We start from the raw sequence: 20,677 nt of genomic DNA on the forward strand, positions 1-20,677 counted from the left end.
ATTCCTTTGTTTATTTGCTCAATGCTCTCCTTCCCTCCTTCTTGCTATAGAACTCTTCATTTACTACAAACCTTTCCTTGGTTGGTTTCTTACTTCTTCAGAAATCACGTAGAACTCTAAAGTAAACCAGGTCAAGGCGGCATGTCAGTCATTGTGAAACCCCATATTACAAAAAACAGATGCCAGGACTGGCAACCCTGCAGAGCTTGAAACAAACTGTCTCTACGCGAATAATGTCTGATTGAGCTCTCTATTTGAATATGAAAGTAAAAGAAGGGATAATGATTAAAATGCAATATCCCTATATCCTTACTTCCAATCCCTTTCTCCCTCATCATCATACTTTTTCTGCCTGCGTCTCCAAAGCTAAGTGGGAATGAGAGCAAGTGAGGGAGGAAGGGAGGAAGAGAGAGAATGAAAGAGAGAAATAAAGGCATAAAGGACGTGGAGGAAAAAGCAGCCAAGTCTGCCATTGCAGAAAGAGCTGGCTAAATGTGCAGTGGTGCGTTAAATTGATTGCAGGCAAGGATTTGGCACATCTCATAGCGAACCACATTTTGTAGTAGTTAGGGTCTCAGCATGAGCTCAAAAAGAAAAAAGTAAATAATCCTTGTTTGCAGTATATAATTCACATTCACATTTTGAGCTATCACAACTCTTCTTCTTGTCCCAGATTTACATAAAATCACACCCGTAAGGATGAAAATTGGTTTCAGTGCTGCAACTTTATGATCGCTTGGCTCCATGTCCTGATAACTGTGAAATGCAGCGTGGGTTGTGAGGGACTTTGCCCTTTTTAGGTATTTTGAAATGACAGAGAGAAAAAGGAGGCATTTGGGGGAAAGAACAAGCAAGGGATGATGATGTCATGATTTTAGCTATTTCTGCAGGGCTGGGCAAAGGGATGGAGGGACAGTGGGCTAGAGAGGAGGATGAAATCTTTATGAGAAGCAGCTGTTGGGGAGAGGCAAGCAGGACTCCACAGTGCTATAGCATCAGGCACAGTTCACTAATAACTATCGAAAGCCCTGATGAAGCTAGCTTGAAACACAGACAGCTTCATCTGCATTCAGTGTGATAAATACAGTTCAACTTCAACAGTAAAACTTTGCCTAATTATCACCTAACGTTTATGCATAAAAATAGTATTAGGAGAGGTTAACAATTAAACCGAAAAGGCTAATTTCATTTTCTCAGTTGATTTAATGTTTTCACTTGCTTTGGATTCCCCTGTGAAGAGTGTTACAGAGAAAAGTCAAACATGTTGCAGTTAGTATCTGCTAATGGGATTCATACAAGTTCTGATAATGGAGTATGGCGTATGGCTGACGTCTTGCTCCCTCGTTAAGCCCTACCAACAACAACCATATCCCAGGGGTATGTGAGAATTTGTCCATGGCCAGATATGCAGTGCTCATCCACTGATGGAAATCTCCTGCTGTTATGCAACTGATGCTTGCCTCTGATGCCCTGCCTGTGACCTGACTGGTGCTATCTCTATCTATTATGGACTTTAAGTCATTTAGGATTGTATGCTCTCCACTGAGCACCCATCCTTTTTTATCTGAGGTCAGGACTGGAGGTTGTCCTTCAAGAAATATAATTGTTTTGGTCAAATTAGGTAAATAATAATACTGACTATAGAATCAACAGGTGATTGTTGTAAATATTGCAAGAGAGTTTCTTTCTCGCACATTTTCTGCCGATATCTTCTCCACCCAACACTCATCCACCCAGCTGCTGCTAAACAATACCACTTCCTGTCTTGCAGCGTGTACGGCTTGTCACATCTCACAGGGGCAAGGCTGAAAGGGTGGGGCAGGTAAAGGTCTTTCAGGTCGCTGTTTCCTGTGATGCTTTTATTGGCCTCAGCAGATGGCTTCCCTCAGCCTCTGCAATTGTAATGGTAGCCATTTTACTCCCAGAGTCAGGGTTAACAATGGTTGCCAATGGCTGAAGGAGACAAAAGCCTTCCCCAGTTTCCCCAGTAACCAACTTTTGTAACACTGGCAGTGTTGTCAAATTTACTGCTTTTATGAGACGTTACTGCTTGTCAGGTTCAGACGAGTGCTGGGAAGAACTGCATGCATCAGTTTGAGATATGTTCAAGCCCTGTAAATCAGAATTGTGTGAAAATAGCAAATTACCTTTTAAGGTACTGAACAGCACTTTCAAATTGGGCCATGGAGCTCTAAACAGTGTAGTGGGACCTTCACTTTTTTCACAGTGTAAAAGTATACTTTTATTATTCTTTGCAATATCCACTTTCCTCTTGAGTTTTTACAACCCCTGCCTCCCCAGCCCCCCTCTCTTTTTTAATTTTCTCCCTTTCTCCATATCTCCAATCTTTCCACTCCAACTGTGATATACACTCTTCCCAATCCAGAAAAATGTAAACTGTAAAACTAGAATCTATACATTCTTTATAGTCCTGCTTGCCAGCCCCCCTTTCCATGCAGAATCTCTGTTCTTCATTTCTGTGTTGAATTCTTACTGAGGAGAAAAGAATCAATGGGGGGAGGAAGGAAAAAAAGTGGTTGATGTTTCCCCTCAAACATGTGACCTCTGCTCAGCTTACAGCTGAAAATAATTTGGGCCTACAGGCCAGTGGATGGCTGACGCAAACCTTTCTTCACCTCTTTTCTTTCTGGGCTGCTAGGCCTCAAATTGATGGGGGGTAAAGACAGAGCAATGAAGGCCTGTAAGCTAAGCTGTGAACAAAACTAAAAGCTACATGTAAAAGATGACACATTACACTTTACATTATGTTCATTTATATTATCTCAAAACTCTGATCCCATAGGGCCAGTGTTTTCTAACCTGTCTCACTGCCAATTGGGACAGCAGTTAGTGGAATTCAGTAGAACTGGACTTCCTACATAGTCGGGGGCAATGGAGAGGAGTGTTTTTAAATAAGGTTTTGTATGTGAGGATGCAGTAATTTGGCAGCACATCTATGAAAAACAGCACGTGTATGACAGCCTGCCAATAGGAATTAGCCCTAACCTCTCTGCCTTTTTTACGTTCACCACATTGTGCCATGCAGAGGACAGACCCTTCTGCTCCATGCCAGCCCTTTACCAATGTTTATACATTAGGCCAGTTTGCACCACTGGTTCTAAGTCAGTTTTTTATACGGAAGGTTTTACGACACTCAAAGTATATCTGTTTTCAATATACAGCTGGACAAAGTAATAATTTCAAACTGGCTGATCATGTTTCCTCACACTTCCATTGGTGCAACTTGTCTGTAATAAAGATTAGAAGGAAGTGTGCAGTGCTGAGGAAGCCACAACAAATTAAGAAAGAGCTTTTCTGGAATGACAGGAGAGTTTGTGGTGAGGATTCAAAGTACGGAAACAAAATGTGTGTGTAGTACCTGGAGAAGGTTCTTTGGTTTTGACCCAGTTGTCATTAATCAGTCTGCATGTCAGCTTTTGTTTCACCTCTAGTAAAAGGGATAAGCGCGTCTGCCAAATGACTAAATGTAATTGTAAATTTAAAATGTCAATTGTCTAATTTCTGTTGTACTTATGCCATTTGATATATTGAATTATGTGTGGAAAGTCTTTTTTGCCCTTCCATTCAGATGTTTGAACATTATACATTTATACATTATACACATTATTTTATGCTAAATGATTGTATTTCTTTGTGTGACTATGTAGGATGCCAGCTGCTAGCACCATGACAGGTGGGAGGGCCCTGCTGCTCTGTACAAACACTGACAACTGTATCTACCAATCAGTCAACGGGTAGGTGTCTCAAAAGCATTCAGATTCTTCATGTTCAAAACTGAGAAGGAGTTACCTGTAACATATAACTGTCAACCGTGTGAACAATGTCAAAATCAAGTGGTTTTGTTTACAGATTTCTACATAGTAACAGTCAATGAGGCACATGGGTAATGTAGTGTAGTGTGTCATGTTGTAGCCAGCACACCAAACCCAAATACATAAATGAAAGTGAAATTAAAAACAATAGTTCTGCTTGTATAAGTATTGTCTGATCGTCCTAAGCTAACTGGACAAGCCCCCTTTCCATTAGGATCAACAATGTATAAGAGCAGGATAGTACAGGGTTAGCCTGTCTATGCTCCTTTCTGTCATCTTTGCAGTATGCATTAGGGCCATTTAGATTACAGTGAAGAGGTTATGTGCTAATAAGGAACTGTCTAACAGAGGATTCTGTTGTTCATCTTGTTACTGTAGTTACCGTTGCGTACATCTCTTGAGTAGTTGGTCTAAAATGGGAATATTATTCAAATAATCTAGTTTTGTGTCCTGTTCCTCCTTCACTCATTTCCAGCCTTTCCCCTTATCTACTTGTCCTGTGCTAACTCAGCTGGTCAGAGATGCTTTTGTGTCCTTGAACCCTTGTGCCCATGATGAGCTCTTTCTCCACCCATCCATTGTTTTTATATTTTTAATATCTGCTTAATTACTGTGTCTCTCTGTTCATCACAAAGTTTCCGGAGGAGCAGTATTGATTTCCTCCTCCATCTGCTGCGCTTATCCTATTACTCTTTCACTCAAACAACCCCCTCCTTTTTACTTTTTTCTATATGACCTAGTTTCCTCCCTCTGTTGCTTCACTCTTAATAATCACTGATGTTTCAAAGGGCCAAACTAATAAAGTCCAGAATTATTTGGTATCCTCATTGGGTGTAGTTACAACATCAAGTTTATTTTTAATAGAATCTGAGGAAACCTGAATTAGTGTTATTCCCCAGAGTTTTCCTTGAGATTGCATGACTGTTGGTTTTTACATCCAACAATGTTGTCAGAAGTCACTCGGCAAGGCAGCATTTCCTCTGTTTGTTGAAAATTCAATCATTTGTTGAATGACCTTTGGGCCAAAACAGATTTAAGTAGGTTGGGAGCAGAAAAGAAAAAAAAAAGAATGTCTATACTTCGGCCTCTCCCCTCGTCTCTGTATTCTATGTAATCTCCTCTCCAGAAATAGCTGTGTGTGTAGCTTGTAAACTTTGACCCTGAATCCCAAAGTTCAAACAGTCGTGACCCAGTAATCTTCAAGAAGTGATTCACAGCTAAAGCAGAGGCACCAAACAGATGTCTGAGCTCATCTAATAAAAACCCCTGTTTACCCGATAAACAGAGATCTATTAGAAACAACATTAAATGCTCACATAGCGTGGCCAACTTTAAGAGCTATGGGGAGCGTGATGCTATGCTATGTGCATTGAAGGCTGGGACTGCTATAAATGATTAGAGTTGACAACAGTACAATGTACTTTCTCCCTCTGTTTATCTGGAATGAATTAAGTACACAAGTTGGAGCAGTGACTCGGTGGTTAGTACTCCCATTAACCAGCAGTCCCATTAACCAGGAGAAGGCTTTTTTTTTATTGGTGTTTCCTTTTTAATCCATCCCCACAGTGTGTGTTCATCTTGTAATTGACACATGACCGTTTAGTCTGTTAACATGAAATATGGTTCAGCATCTTGATGGTAAATGAGCATTCGAAGAGATCTGTACTGTAATGTAGCTATGGGAAACTCCTTTAAGAGAATGAAAGAACAATCATCAGTAAATCTTATCAAGTTTGTTGTTGAAGATTCTCAGTCATCCAGGTGATGTTATTAATCTGACTCAACTTCCAGACACCTGTTCAAGTTTGCTTCCTTCACTGACAGACAGTTTTGTCAGTTTTTAAATCTACTATAATATTGTTTGTATGTATGTTAATCTTTCTGTGTTTGTTTCTTTTCTAGGCTCCAGTGCTGTGGCTTGAAGGTTGGGGAGGCTCCACCATCTGTGGTGCCCCAGCCCCAAGAGGTGCGCGGGTCCCCAGGGGACAGAGACAGGAGGGACATCACTGTGTCTACTAAGTGTCCCCTCGCCCCCCTGCTGAGCCTAAGCAACAGCCCGGGTCCTGCTGACACCATGCTGGCTCAAAGGAGAGCCGCCACCACAGAGACAAGGACGCCCAATATGGAGAATGGTCTGTGTGGCAAACTGAACCACACCAAGAGCCCAGCAGTAGCCAAGACTGCCAGCATACGAGATAAGATCTCACAGTGGGAAGGCAAAAAGGATCCTGGTCAACTAACCTCTACAGGGACATGTCCACTGAGCACGACACAAAAGGAAGTCGAGACGGTGAGGAAAAAAGAATCCAAACCTTCAGAGGTCCAAAGGACCGATAACAAGCGGTTTGTCAGCTGGGACAGACAAGACTCAGGGAAGGAGAATGTTGGAAAGCTGGGGGATTCAAGGCCTAAGTCTCCTGAAAGCTCAACAAACAAAGACAAAGATGTAATTGTAGAGAAAGGGGTTTGGGCTTCTAAGCCAATAGAACAACCCCAAGAAAAGAAAACTGTTTTAACTCATGTTAAGAAACTGGAGAGGGTGACAAAGGAAGTTCCTGACAAACCTTCACTGGCATTTCCAGGGAATTACTTCTGCCCTCCTTCAAAGGAGGAGATGGAGGAAACTGAAAAGAAAACCAATGAGCCCATTTTTGGGACGTTTGATGTGACTCGGCCTGGTGGGTTGAGGAGGAGGAGGGAGGGGGATCCAGAAAACGTATACAGCGAGCCAGGTGCTCCATCTATAAACCCAGTTCCCAAACCTCAGAGAACCTTCCAGCACCACACACCACCCACTACCCCAGCTTCAGGGCCCAGCTCAGTGAAAGGAAAGAGGAACTTGCCCCCTTTGCCCTCTATTCCTCCTCCACCTTTACCCACATGCCCACCACCTGGAGTTTGCAAGAGACCCTGGGCTGACAAAGCCCGGGACAGCAACAACAGGTAAGAGACTGGGATCTGTTTTGACCCTCCGTCTAGCAGCAGACAAATACAGTGGCAAGACTGGAAAAAGTATGTGAATTAATTACTGGTTGAAATTCCAAAACGTCCACAAACTTTTTCTTGCCACTGTACATACTGAAGCGTCATACTGTGCAGTCACCTACATATGCCGTATTATCTTTTCTCAATTCCAGCACTACATTCAGAAAACAAACTGTCTGTAGAGAATTCTCCTGAAATTACAGTTAACAAATCATAGTCACTCTACTCTCTAAACTTCCCCCACCACCAACAACCAAACACAGAGGTGAACATTTCCCACATCTGTTGTAAATCAGACCGTCGTGACATCACCCTTTTTCTAAGTATTCTACAGAATGAGCTCAGTGGTTGGATCTGAGGAATGTACATATCAACTCAACTAATGTACCCTTGCAAAAGTGGAAGGAGAGAGCAGAGTGCTATGAGTCATGTCACAGAAGCCCAGTACTTTTTCCAGAATTTTATCCTTGACGGTAAAAATGACTGTGCTGTCAGATGAGTTGTCAGGCATTCATTTTGCAGAGCTTGAATTTCTAAAATGTGATACAGAATCTGAAACTCTTATTCTGTCACAAGCAATTAACATGCTGGAAATTTCAAGACTTTCAAGTAGTTTTTCAAAATCAGATGGTTACAATCAAACAAACAGCTCTGCAGGGAAAACTAAAAATGTGAACTCTGCAGTATTGAAGTACATCTATTGTTCAATTTCTCCAGTGGTCTGAACTCTTGTTTGGAGCTTGGCTCAGATCTGTTACATTCCATACCATATGTGGAGACCTCACTTCTCTCCAGTGTGCCGTGTCAAGCCCTTGGTTTGGGCAGGCTGAATGTTTGTATGTATTGCGATGTGCATTTTACTGTGTGTGAACGAAACTGGCACACAGTTGCCAGTTTATTAGGTACAGTGTATGTAGCTTCATCCAACGCCATGCAACATCTCTGCAATGAATCAAACCGGATTGTTGCAGTGTTATGTATTTGTTAAAGCGTTTGTCAGAGACTGACAAACTGTTAATTCAACTTCATGGTTATTTACATTGCTCAACTTTTTATAGCAGGAACAATGGAAAATATTTGACATGGTTATGATGTACTTACCATAGCATGTATGTTACACAGCATGTACCATACCTATTTTTATATGCAGTTCCCAGGAAAGTTAATGTTATAGTTAAAAAAGCTCAAATAAGACAAAAGGGTGTAATGGGTGGTTGTGTTGTTTTACTGTGTGAAATTGGGTTGTGTAAAATAGGGGTGGAGAAAAAATGTTTAATCATAATTCAATCTATGTTCCAAACCTGTGGAGAAGAAAATGATTAGCTCCATAACAGTAGGATTTATAGGCGTGCTTTTGCACTGTATTACATTAGTTTAGTATGTATGTACATACTTATATGCATGTGGGGATGCATGCAGTTGTGGGTGCTCGTGTGTACTTTATTCTACTGGGTTTTAATCAGTGTCAGAAATGAAATACAGATGTGGTCATTCAGATGTGGGAACTAGTAAATGGTAACATTCGTTTTGGTGCTTTGCGTACAGTATCAAGCATTTTAAAGCATCAACTTGAACACACATTCACTCAGGGATATCAGTCTAAAATCCCTTTTCCTCTTCTTTTTTATTTGGCGTGCCACTCTCCTAAATCTTTGTGCTGCTTTATTCCTCAGGAAGTCATATGAATTTGAGGATTTGCTCCAGTCATCTACAGAAAGCTGCGGGGTGGACTGGTACGCTCAGTCCAGATTTGGCCTAACACGCACTTTATCAGAGGAGAATGTCTACGAGGATATAATAGGTAAACAAGACATAAAGCTTTCCCTAACCAAGTAGAATTTCAACTCGGATGATGGTCAGTTTGGTTTGTGGTGTCAGCGTGTTGGCTCTTTGTTGGCTATTAAATAATTAGAAAGGTAAGTACTGCACCATAAGTTGTCTTTTTATATTTTTTATATTTATAATACATTGTGTGACCCCTAAAGTTTCCTTTGTCAGATCAGTGAGTTCACTAACAGAGTTGATGTGGAGGCCAGAGTGTCTTTACTCTTTGTTTTTTTCTGTTTTCATTCTAATTGGGCCATGCTGCTCCACTTTTATTAAAAATATATGTGGAAACCTGACCTGCATTCCTACCTTATTGTCTGCACTGTTATGCCAACCCCACCTAGAGTTAATTGTACACTGTACAATAGTGGTGTTGTGGGAGGTCGTACTGTAGCTGAGGTCGGCTACTGCAATAGACCGTGCAGCAGGGGGCATATGAATAGCTCAGAGCCATGGTACAATACTGGCAATGGTTTCAGTGTGTCTTTTCACTTTTCATCCCTAAGACTGGTGGATAATGAGTGCTGCTTGCTGGAAACAATCAAATTAAGTTTAATTATATTTGAGCTTATTTTAAATCCTTTTATAGTTTCCTTCTTTCATACAATATTATTGTTATTTTAAAAACTCAAACACTATTCACCAGACACACAGCAGTGTCCCATGGGTAAAGTAACTCAGACTCACCATGCTGCAGTTGCTCAAAAAGCAGGGAGGGAGACAGCAATAGAGATAGTGTAGACAGTAATGGATGGGTGTGATGTCCTCCTGGTTCTATCATGAACCTACACATGCAGGCCAAGTTCTCATCAACCCAATCCACAGTCTTGATAGTGTTGATGGTGTTCAGACTGAAAGGGATGCAGCTGTCACCAATACAGTGACAGCTGCAGTGTATTGACAGCTACAATACGTATTGAGATGCACACTATGATTGTTAACAATAACTAACTTGTGCACAGACAAACATGCAAAGCTAACAGCACACATAAGCACAGTGTAGTGATTATTGTGACGTTCTCATCAGTCAGCAGTATGAAAAACAGTATGCTGATCCCTTGTTTTCCTCACGGAGTAGGGAACTGAACGTCCCTCTTTATCCTCCTACTTCTTCGGGTCACATCTGGTGGATGGATTGAAAGAGAAGAGGAAAGACACACAGAGACAGAGACCAAGAGAGAAAGACGCACAAGTTTTGGAAAATTAAAACTACTTCACTCTTTATCTGCAGGCGTGGGCCAGTGGCTAGGGTTACATTTCACTTTAGCTGTGCAAGCATCTTATCGCAGTAAAATATGAGTTAGATAAGCACGCTGCCGCCTCACATCTGGAGTAGGAATCATCTGGCAAAACAAACATGAATGATATGGAAATAATACTTTATCTGCTCTTTCCAAAGTGCAAAAGAAGTGTGTGAGACTGTTGTGTAATGCGGTTGATGATGATTTCTTAGTTTTGAAAAGAATGTATTTTTCCTTGTGAAGATCCTCCTTCCAAGGAGAACCCCTATGAAGACATAGAGCCAGAGAGAAGTTGTCTGGGAAGCAAATGCGTTTCACCTGCTTCTGCATCGCCTTACCCCGACACACCAACTAAGGTACCTTTTCACCAATATATCACTATAAAAACAAACTTGATTTAATGTAATCAGTTCTACTCATTAAGACCATCTTCTAATATGTCTGCTGTACTCCATTTACTCCCACCAGCTTTCTTCTAAGCCTGGCTTCTTCAGACAAAACTCAGAACGGCGAAGCTTCAAGCTTCTGGAGCTACGCAAGACCACCAGGGACACCGGCATCTCCTCTCCCTCCCGAATCAGCCCTCCCTCCACACCCAGCAGCCCTGATGACACGCCCTGTCTCTCTGGAGACCCATACAATCGTAGACGGAGAAAAATCCCAAAGGTATAGGAGTGCTAAAGGCCTCTTACAAATCTTCTGCTCTGTCTCTGATTTGTGATCCAGCATGCTGCTCAGAGAGGTTCAGAGATTGTCCACTTTTGCTACTCTTTACTCTTGGTTATGAGTGACGTAGTGAAAAACTTAACTTGCACATATTTTTTGACTTTCTTTCCCTTTTCCTCCTCCAGATGGTGCTGAAAATCAATGGCATCTTCGAGGCACGGAGAGGGAAAAAACGCATGAAGAAGGTTTCCCAGTCTACTGAGTCTAACTCAGGAAGGGGTGAGAATTCCACAATGACAACAGGTCACTGAACAGACCATTATTTATTTGTGCACTCCTACTGCTTTCCATCAACTCTGAGTTTAGCGGGAGAGAACGTCTCCATGTAACTCCTGGTTCCCTGCTTCTTTGTTCAGTGTATATTCAATATTTTTAATTTTATATATTTTTTGGGATAAATTGAAACTGATCCAAGTACGAGAACAGGGTGGTGGATGAATGAGTTTCCTTTGATTGTTATTTGCAGTCGCCTTGCACTGATTTGCTTTTTCATTGCCTTTAATCTAGTAACAGATGAAAACAGTGAGTCGGAAAGTGACACTGAGGAGAAACTAAAAGGTGAGAACAGAAAGAAAACACGCATCCAGTAGCAACATGCTAAGCAAACAAACAAACAAGAACTATATATGGTCATATATTGTGGCCTCTTTGCATTATGTGTCTCTATATTGTGTTTCTTTATCCCCCAGCTCACAGTCAGCGGCTCGAATTAGTCCAATCCATGCTGAGGCAGACAGGACGATACCGCACCTTGGAAAGGGATCTGATGGAGTTACAGGAAAGGAAACTCTTTGAGTATTTCATAGTTGTTGCACTTCACAAGACCAAGGCTGGCGTGCCATACCTTCCAGAAGTCACGCAGCAGTTTCCTCTCAAGGTAAAAGAAGAAAAAAGACACCAATTTACGCTATATAGACGTTTTTTGTTCTTAAAAAACTAACTTGATAATTTACCTTACGAGTTAAACATAATGATCTAAGATGTAAATTGTAATGATGCATTGTTAAATAAATAAGTCTTTATGTGTTCTGTCTTTTGTCACGCAGCTTGAGAGGAGCTTTAAGTTCATGCGGGAGGCTGAGGACCAGCTTAAGGTCATCCCCCAGTTCTGTTTCCCTGACGCCAAAGACTGGGCGCCTGTTGAAAACTTCCCCAGGTCAGTCAGAGTGTGTCGGCTGCCACAGCACTTTGAAGAACCTTTAAAAAAAAAAAGTGAAACCCAACAGGCACACTGGAATTTCCCTAGAGAGCTGTAATAACTCAGCTGTTGCTAATAACCACTTGTTAGTGAAGAAGCTGCAAGCCCAAAATGGAAATGACCTCGAAGCTTGTAAAGATGACTATTCTTTGTTTAATGCTAAGGCGTTGACAAAGACAAATGATTACAGGGAAAGATGGTGGATTTAGCACCTTACACCCGGTTTACTCGTATGCTGTTTAAAATCACCCAATGCCTCCTAGCTTATCCTCTCAACATGTGCATTGTTCAGAGAAGGAATGATGTGTGTCTTGATGTTGGTGGTTAATAATTAGCTGGAGGCAAATGTTTAATGGGTGACGGGCTACCATATACACACCTGCAGCTTGAGTCATTGATGGGACTGACACGCTTACCTATCAGAAGGGTATTACTGCTGAATTATTACCTGTCAGGTAGAGCTTAGGAAGGTTTACATAGCCATTTGCAGACTAAGCATGTCCTGCAGGTCGTCACTGTCAAGTACAAAGTCAAGCTTTTGTTTGCGAAAGTCCAGTCAAGAGTTTTCTGTTTCCACAGAAACAGAAATGTTTGATGTTTATAACTCTAAATAGTTTCCAGCATGTCTGAATGAACTTTTTTCTTTTATATTCTCAGTGAGACATTTTCATTTGTCCTCACCGGTGAAGATGGAAGCAGGCGGTTTGGCTACTGTCGACGACTTTTGGTATGCTCTGACAATGCTTCTGCTCTTGGTCACTAGTCTTCTAATTTGATTTTACTTCATGTTTACTTTTCCAATTTTGGTTGCTCTTTTTCCTTTTTTGTATTATACTATAAGTGCTGTTGAATTTTGTTGATAAATGATTGAGACTGTTTTACATTTGTCTACCTTCAAAAGTCTCTTAACAAAAAAAGAGTTTTGCTCCACTGATATAAGGGTGTGGTATTTGGGTGAACAGCCTTGTAATACACCACTGTTTTGAAACTGTCCATCTTTTTTGTCCTGGTTGTTCACAGCCCAGTGGTAAAGGTCGGAGGCTCCCTGAGGTCTATTGCATCGTCAGTCGCCTCGGCTGCTTTGACCTTTTCTCCAAGGTACACACAGTGACGTAAAAACACATAACATTGACACAAATACACAAATGTTATGTACTGTATATGCATGTCTTCAATCAGCATCAAATTCAACTACATCACACAACATTGCATGTGTTACACACACACTTACGTGCAACCCCACCCACACAAAAGGGGACACAGAGCCCCATCCACCCTCTACTTTCCCACAGAACCTTGCAGTCCTGGCTCCAGAACCAAGACACATGTGAACTGCAGCTGATGTGGTTACTGCAGTGGAAAAGGTTCCCTGTAATGAGTCTCAGATTTATACTGTTTGCATGTTGTACTGTGAACGTAAATGTCTGTGCAGTGCACATGCACTATTACTACAGTTGTGTTTGTGAGGATACAGACATGGACATACAAGGATAAATAAATGGCATCTGCTGTTATAAGGTGACAAGTAGATTGATAACTGACTCTGCATTGGAAGTCCTCAGTTCTTATGATATTTTGAATATGTTTCATCTGTGTCAGATCATCTTCACAAAAAGTTTATGACTATACAGATGTGTGTGGTATGTGTGTAGAGGGGTAAAAATCATGGGCTCACAGAACCTATCAAAAATACAACATTTGAGCTGGAGCTCTCCATTCCGGGTTAAAAACATCTGATGCTTCAAACACACATAGCATATTTACAGTATACCTGTACAAATACTGTATTCATGATTGCCAGTGTTCAAATTACAGAGCCTCTTCTTTGTCTTTCCCAGATCCTGGATGAAGTGGAAAAGAGGAGGGCCATCTCTCCTGCGTTGGTGCAGCCTTTTATGAGAGGCATCATGGAAGCTCCCTTCCCTGCTCCAGGACGAACCATCACTGTCAAGAACTTCCTACCTGGCGCTGGGACAGAGGTGAAATGCTCATATTAATGTCTTTATGTGTATGTGCACAGTGTTTGCATTATTATGCGATAGTCTTTTTCTTTTTGGTTGATGTCCTTTTCTCTTTCTATCTCTGTCTTTCCTATAGGTGATAGAATTGTGTAGGCCATCAGATTCCCGTCTGGAACACGTGGACTTTGAATGTCTCTTCTCCTCTTTGAGCCTGCGTCTCCTTCTGCGAGTGTTTGCCTCTCTACTGCTAGAACGCAGGGTCATCTTCACTGCTGATAGACTCAGGTTGGCTCAGCAACATATTGTTACAGAGCATGATGATTAGTCCTCTTTCAAACCCAAAGATCACACATTGAGTCTTTGCAAAGTGTGGGTGGAGTCACTGCAGTGTTTTAATTAATTTATGTAATCAATCTGCTACGATGAGATTAGGGAAGAAAGAGTTATGACGAGTACAGAGTTTGAAGGATATGACATGGGGCCATCAAGTTGACAAGCATTCTACAGAAAAGAAGATCCCAACCAAGTGTGAGGGGAAGGAATGCTGTTGTGTTATATAGTCGCCTGGGGAACAATCACTTCTTCTTTGGAAAACTGTCATGGATGCCAAATAGAGGGAGTTAGGCTTGAGAGCGTGACTCCAGAGCTAACACACGTGCAAAATTACATCATCATACCCACACAGTTGTGTTAAATCCTTTAATTCTTAAGCTATTGTCACTGTTGCAAGGGTCAAAAGGTTTATTTAACAAGTACAACTGGAACAACTCGTGGGCTCAGCGGACACAGTTATTGTAACATGGCTTAGTAAAGGAAATACCTTGAGGATTTAAAGCAGTACAAATGCAATATAATATGTGGTTCTCTGTTATAATTTGCAAATTTTTTGTACACTGTGTGTCCAAAAAACAGTCACACAATTTAATATTTTGTTGGTCCCCTTTTAGCTTTGATTACAACACGTATTCATTGTGGCATCATTTCGATAAGCTTCTGCAATGTCTCTACATTTATTCCCGTTCAGAGTGGCCTTAAGTTTGCACCAGCACATCCCAAAGATTCTCTATGGAGTTAAGGTCTGGACTCTGTGGTGGCCAATCCTTGTATGAAAATGAAATGTCATACATCCTGAACCACTCTTTCACAATTTGAGCCAGGTAGTCAGCTGACCTCATTCTTTCAACACATAATGCTGCTGAACCTAAACCTGACCAACTGCAGCAACCCCAGATCATAGCACTGCCCCCACAGGCTTGTACAGTAGGCACTAGACATGATGGGTGCATCACTTCACCCTCCTCTCTTCTTATCCTGATGCACCCATCACTTTGGAACAGGGTAAATCTGGACTCATCAGACCACTTGACCTTCTTCCATTGGACAGTTCTTAACCCATTTTTAGTAGTTTCATCAGTCTCCTTAGATGTTTTCTTTGCATGATTCATGCCAATAATTTGACTCTTCTGAAACTGATTAACATCTTTTCCACGACCACAGAATGTGTTTTAGACATGGTTATTTAAGAAATGAAAAGCTACTCAATGCTTCAGTTAGCGTTAAATAACTTGTTGTTAAAAAAAAAATCATCCATGCATTAATTATCCAGTGGGAGACTCTTACCTATTTGCTAAGTTAAATCAAGGTGGTAACTTTTTTTTTTTAGCAGGCAGTGTATATCTTATGTTTTTCTGTTGTTTAAAAGGCAGAATTAGAAGCACTTCTCTCTAAATCTCATCATGAGCTGTAGCACATTCTTCTCCATGGAGTGGAAACTTGGCCTCGTCAATCAATTTTTATAACAAATTAACTGCAAGCAGATGCTATGGTGGGAAGTTTACAGTGTGGGGTGATTGCGTTTGCTGCTGCTGTGTAGTGTGTTTTTTTTTTTAAGGATTACATCACACTCCCTTAAAAGATGCTTTTGAACATTCCTCTCAGGGTAACTGAAAGTTTGTTGGGGCAACAGAAATAAACTTTAACTTTTAAACTGTAGTTCCAAATTAATACGCTGGTGGAGGGAGAGTTTTTCTTGAAAGAGTACTTTAGCCCCATCATGTGGTAGAGATTAGACTTGTATCTTGACTCTTTAAATATTAGAGGGATTGTTTTTTGTTTTTTTTTATTATCTTCCTTTAAAGAAGATTATTTCAGCCAGAATAATACAAGTTAATTCCTATTGTTTAATGAGCATTAACCTTTTGTTTTCTTTTTTTCTGCAGCACATTGTCTCAGTGTTGTCATGCAGTAGTGGCTCTACTTTACCCCTTCACCTGGCAGCATACATACATCCCTGTGCTCCCTCCCTCCATGTTGGATATCGTCTGCACCCCCACTCCCTTTATAGTTGGCCTCCTCTCTAGCTCTCTTCCTCGATTAAAGGAGCTGCCCATTGAAGAAGTAAGACTAGATTTCTTTTCTTTGTGATATACTGACTCTGGAGTTCTTCTCCGCTGAACAGCTGATCCAGGTAATTACAGCTCTCTCCCTCTGCTCTGCTTTCAGGTTCTGGTGGTTGACCTTGGCAACAGCCGCTTCTTACGTCAGGTACACCAACACAGAAATCACTCATACACTGTCTATAGTTTGTGGACTCATCCTTTACCTCTATTATTTTTGTAGTGGCTCTACCAGATATTTCGCACAGTAAATACAGCAAAAACTTTAATTTACCACAGTATGTTGACTACATTGACATCTGTATTTTCTCCTCCACAGCTGGATGATGAGGACTCCATTCTTCCTCACAAGCTCCAGGCGGCTCTCGAGCATGTGCTAGATAAAAGAAGAGATCTAGCCTGTGAGAAAGGAGATCTGCCCAATGGTGATACAATTATTCTATAGCTTTCATTATAACTTAACCTTTCCACCATCCCAAAACATTCCTAACCTGCTAGTTGTATTCAGCAAAATACATTTGCTTTTACATACACTAACTCAATCAAACCTTTGTGTTTAAATTACAATTTTTATTATTTTTCCAGATCTTAAAGCAAAATTCAGATCTTTATATACAGTGGCAATAAAGAGCATGTGAACCTTTGGGAATTTTATGGTTTTCTGCATTAATTGGTCATAAAATGTGATGTGATCTTCATCTAATTCAGTATTAAGTATTAATAAATTTAATGTCCCTAAAATAACTAAAACATCTGATCTTTCATGTCTTTATTGTGAACAACCATAAAAACCTCATAGTAATAGTGGAAAAAGTATGTGAACTCTTGGACTTAATAACTGGTTGACCCCCCGCTGTCACAGTACACAGTGTTAGGAGTGATTAAATGCATAGTTGAAATGTGGCTTTTGTTGTCACACACTAAAATTAAAGTAGCAGTAGCCATAATGCAGCACAGACACATTACTGCATAGTGTGGCCGCAAGAACAACAGAAATAAAAATAAATATTTTAACCATTAGAGGTCACTGCAACATCTATTTTGCTGTGTACAATTTTTTGTTTCATTACTCTTGGTACCCTTATTAAGGTTCTTTTTTCCTGGTTCCTATCCCATACCTCCTTCTCCCAGACTCTAGCTCCCTCAGCGCGGTGGTGTCCGAGGCCTTTGTGCGTTTCTTCGTGGAGATGGTCGGTCACTATTCCCTCTTCATGGGCGGAGCAGACAGGGAGGATGAGTCTGTCTCGTCCCCTACTTTGCCCAACTCCTCATCTTCCTCGTCCTCATCCTTTCAGCGTGAGGCCTTTCGCAAAGCGGTCACATCCAAGAGCTTAAAAAGGTTTCTGGAGGTTTTTATGGAGACTCAGATGTTCACTGGTTTCATTCAGGAGAGGGAACTGCGTAGGCAGGGCCTCAGAGGTAATGAGATTTGATTTCCCGTAATAGTGTTGCAGTACAGCTTATAAATGCATTTGCATATGAGAAAACTAAATGTGACACATTTGATTTGTTTGAAATTCTTAAAAACGTTTTTTAACTACTAGCTACTTGTCGCATAAATGAAGCCTTTGATTTGAAATGTGTTATTTTTTTTTAACAGGTCTGTTTGAGGTGAGAGCACAAGAGTATCTGGACTCGCTGCCTGGGAGTGAACAACGAGGAGTCAACAAGTTCCTCAAGGGCCTAGGTGAGATTTATTGTATGTCTTGGCTCAATCAATCAGCAAGTTAAGTGACTTTAAAAACCGCTTCAGTGTGTGCTCTTTTTAATGTGATTTAATGTGCTGCTTCTTCAGGAAACAAGATGAAATTCCTCTCCAAGAAATGATGTCTTCACAAAGAGGTGTGTGGTAAAAAAAAGAAAAGCATATGAAGTCACTCTCTGTGGACATGGAGAATGCAGCGATGGAGATATGTCTGTCGGCCAGATCAAAGGAAGACGCTCAAAAATGAACTTTACTCATTGTTTGTTAACAAGAGTAAATTTGGGGAAAGTTGCAGTTCAGCCCCCAGCTTCATTAGCCAGTCATTCCAGTGGTGAAGGGTTTACTCAGCTTGGACCGAACCTCCTTTCCAGCACGAAGAAACAATGTCTTCCTAAGGTTTCCATGTTCTACATATACAGTCAGTACTTCCGGAGTATTACTGTTTACCACAGCACAGTGACTTCACCTGTACGTGTAAGGAGGAGCGTCACTGAAGATACAGTTTTGTACAAAGCTTTCTTATACATTCCAAGTATTTTCTATAGAAGCTTTTATAAAAGAAATAGTACAACTTCTTCGACAACAGGAGGCTTTTAAGTTAATTTATATTCTCTTTAGACCAACTTACTCTCTCTCTTTTTTTTAAATTTCCAAATCAGTGCAAATAAATCTCTTGTAGTTTGTAATAGGCTTTATTTAACAGAGTCTAGTCCAGACTGTTTGTAGACCACTTTGGGTTGTTGGTATACTCTATGTACCACTCTTATAAATAACTTTTTATGTGAAAAGGAAGGAGCACCAAAAGGAAGACTTCTAATATGAAGGTGAGAAGGAGATGTGAACACATCCATCACTTAGTGCCGGATGAGGACACATTTAATGTTGATGCATGATGTGGATCTTGGGATAATCACTATCAATGTGTTTCAAAAAGCATTGGTTGAGATTACAATAAAACTTTATCAATAAATGATTTAAATTAGACATGTGGCTCTCTGTGTTTTCACAAGTATTGTACATTCTTACAGTTTCTTGTCTCTGATCTTCGTTATCATTGAACAACACTAATTTTACTTCTTGTTTTAAGATTGTAACACTTGTAACGCGCACACACGTAGAGAAGATTCAAACATGAAACTATTTAATTCAGTAATGTCAGGTAGTAATGTTTGCTCACAAGGTTGGTTAGCTATCAACACTGAGTGACCCTGATTTAATCCTGGATTCTATACTTCAGATAATGCAACACGATAACATCTGAACAGTGTGTTTTATATTACAGTTTTTATAAATATTGTAGCCTGCAAGCCCAGAAGATATTACTGAAGTAAGTTCGTTTTATGTGTTCATGGAGCAAAGCACTTCTAACTGCAGGTGGCACTGTACCTGCATCCTGTTCCCTCTGGTAGGAGGATAGCAGCATACGAGGAAACCCACTTTGTCTCTCTGGTCTTTTTCTCAGACTTTGTTTCACTTACAAAAGAATTACAACTATAACATTGTCACTTTTAAAATGGCACCAACCAAGTGGGTCGCCACAAAGTTAAATTGTTATAGTCAAAGCATTTATGTTCGAACTACACATGTATGTGTAGTTAGTACTACTGCAAAAGCTAAACCATGAAAATAAAACTCTCCACAGCTCTGTAAAAGGGTGATTGAAAAGCACGTGTCATGCACAAGAGCTGAATACATGCTTTGTATAATACCATGCTCAAAATATTGGCGTGGTGAGTATGTGTGATGTACTTTGTATTTTGTTTTGTGACTAACCAAGGGGTTTCAGATAAAAATGAACTATTAATGAAACCAACATCTTCAAGTCACTAAAAATTAACTTAAAGTGTGATTAAACCACTCGTTAACAAAGGTAATGGCATAGCAAAGACAAAACCTCCAGCTGAGCACACGGACAGCACGATGGCATAAACAAGGTTTAGTGAGCTAAATTTGGTCATGTGGTGTCACATAGCTGCAAACCTTTTATTAGTTGGTCATATTATTAGACGGGTCATATAGTAAAGTTCCAGGACGCATTCCCAGTAGAAAAAAGAAACCTGTCAGTGTTTGAAGTTAGTCTTGCCAAGAAACCAGCTAAGTAACCAGCACTAGTAATCCTCATAACACCCACTAGAGGACTCTAGTACCCAGTTCATGTGGACCTGCACATGCCGCCTCATAGAGTCCAAAGTTCAGAATCACATCTCAGACAATAAGGCCTCCAGTCCTGCAGCAACTTGCACAACATGTCTAAGTCCAGCAGGGTCACTCCTTTTGCCTGCTTATGTGAGAATACAAGCAGATTATAGAAGAAAGTGGAACTGAGAAGTGACACGTTAACAGGTGCACTCTGCTTCAACAATTTCCAATTTGCTTAAAAATAAGTTATAGTTTCTCCTCATCTGCTACAACACCAGACAAGAGGCTACTTAAAAAGGCCACAGAAAGCAATTAAATTATATGCTAACATATTTAATGTCATGTGGTGCAGGGGACGAACACATTCATATTAAAACACATTATTTAGTAATGAAGCCTTGAAATGACATAAGTTATGATTGTGGCATTGCCCACGTCTAACATATTTAATATTAAAGCTTTATCTGTTGGGGTAAAGTGATAAAAAAAAAAGAAAGTGGAACCACTCGTTGTTCATTGTGACACAACAAAGCTTCAGTCTGAATATGAATTTTAATAAGAATCAAGAAGTAGTTAGGGTTACCACATTATCGACACTCACCACAGGGCCATAAAATCAACGGGACCATCTCACACAGCAGGACCACAGCGTTAACAAACAACATG

At 40.6% G+C, this 20,677-nt stretch overlaps 1 protein-coding gene across 2 annotated transcripts in view; it reads left to right on the forward strand.

Moving 5' to 3' along the window:
* Positions 1–18,845, forward strand: part of si:dkey-82f1.1 (DENN domain-containing protein 2A) — a 28,036-nt gene extending 9,191 nt beyond the window's left edge. The window contains exons 2-20 of one of the 2 annotated variants that reach the window (XM_026366255.1): positions 3,669–3,755; positions 5,736–6,776; positions 8,492–8,619; positions 10,130–10,242; positions 10,355–10,552; positions 10,738–10,831; positions 11,120–11,170; positions 11,302–11,489; positions 11,659–11,768; positions 12,468–12,537; positions 12,831–12,908; positions 13,649–13,789; positions 13,908–14,056; positions 15,991–16,168; positions 16,274–16,315; positions 16,487–16,592; positions 17,299–17,586; positions 17,768–17,854; positions 17,963–18,845. In XM_026366255.1, the coding sequence (XP_026222040.1) occupies positions 3,670–3,755; positions 5,736–6,776; positions 8,492–8,619; positions 10,130–10,242; positions 10,355–10,552; positions 10,738–10,831; positions 11,120–11,170; positions 11,302–11,489; positions 11,659–11,768; positions 12,468–12,537; positions 12,831–12,908; positions 13,649–13,789; positions 13,908–14,056; positions 15,991–16,168; positions 16,274–16,315; positions 16,487–16,592; positions 17,299–17,586; positions 17,768–17,854; positions 17,963–17,994 (3,180 nt within the window). In that variant the 5' untranslated portion in view covers position 3,669 and the 3' untranslated portion in view covers positions 17,995–18,845. The remainder of the gene's footprint in view (positions 1–3,668; positions 3,756–5,735; positions 6,777–8,491; positions 8,620–10,129; positions 10,243–10,354; positions 10,553–10,737; positions 10,832–11,119; positions 11,171–11,301; positions 11,490–11,658; positions 11,769–12,467; positions 12,538–12,830; positions 12,909–13,648; positions 13,790–13,907; positions 14,057–15,990; positions 16,169–16,273; positions 16,316–16,486; positions 16,593–17,298; positions 17,587–17,767; positions 17,855–17,962) is intronic. The other variant, XM_026366256.1, reaches the window with a different exon arrangement.
* The last annotated feature ends 1,832 nt before the right edge of the window (positions 18,846–20,677 follow it).

The sequence above is a fragment of the Anabas testudineus genome, chromosome 6 (assembly GCF_900324465.2).
Source record: "Anabas testudineus chromosome 6, fAnaTes1.2, whole genome shotgun sequence".
NCBI lineage: Eukaryota > Metazoa > Chordata > Actinopteri > Anabantiformes > Anabantidae > Anabas > Anabas testudineus.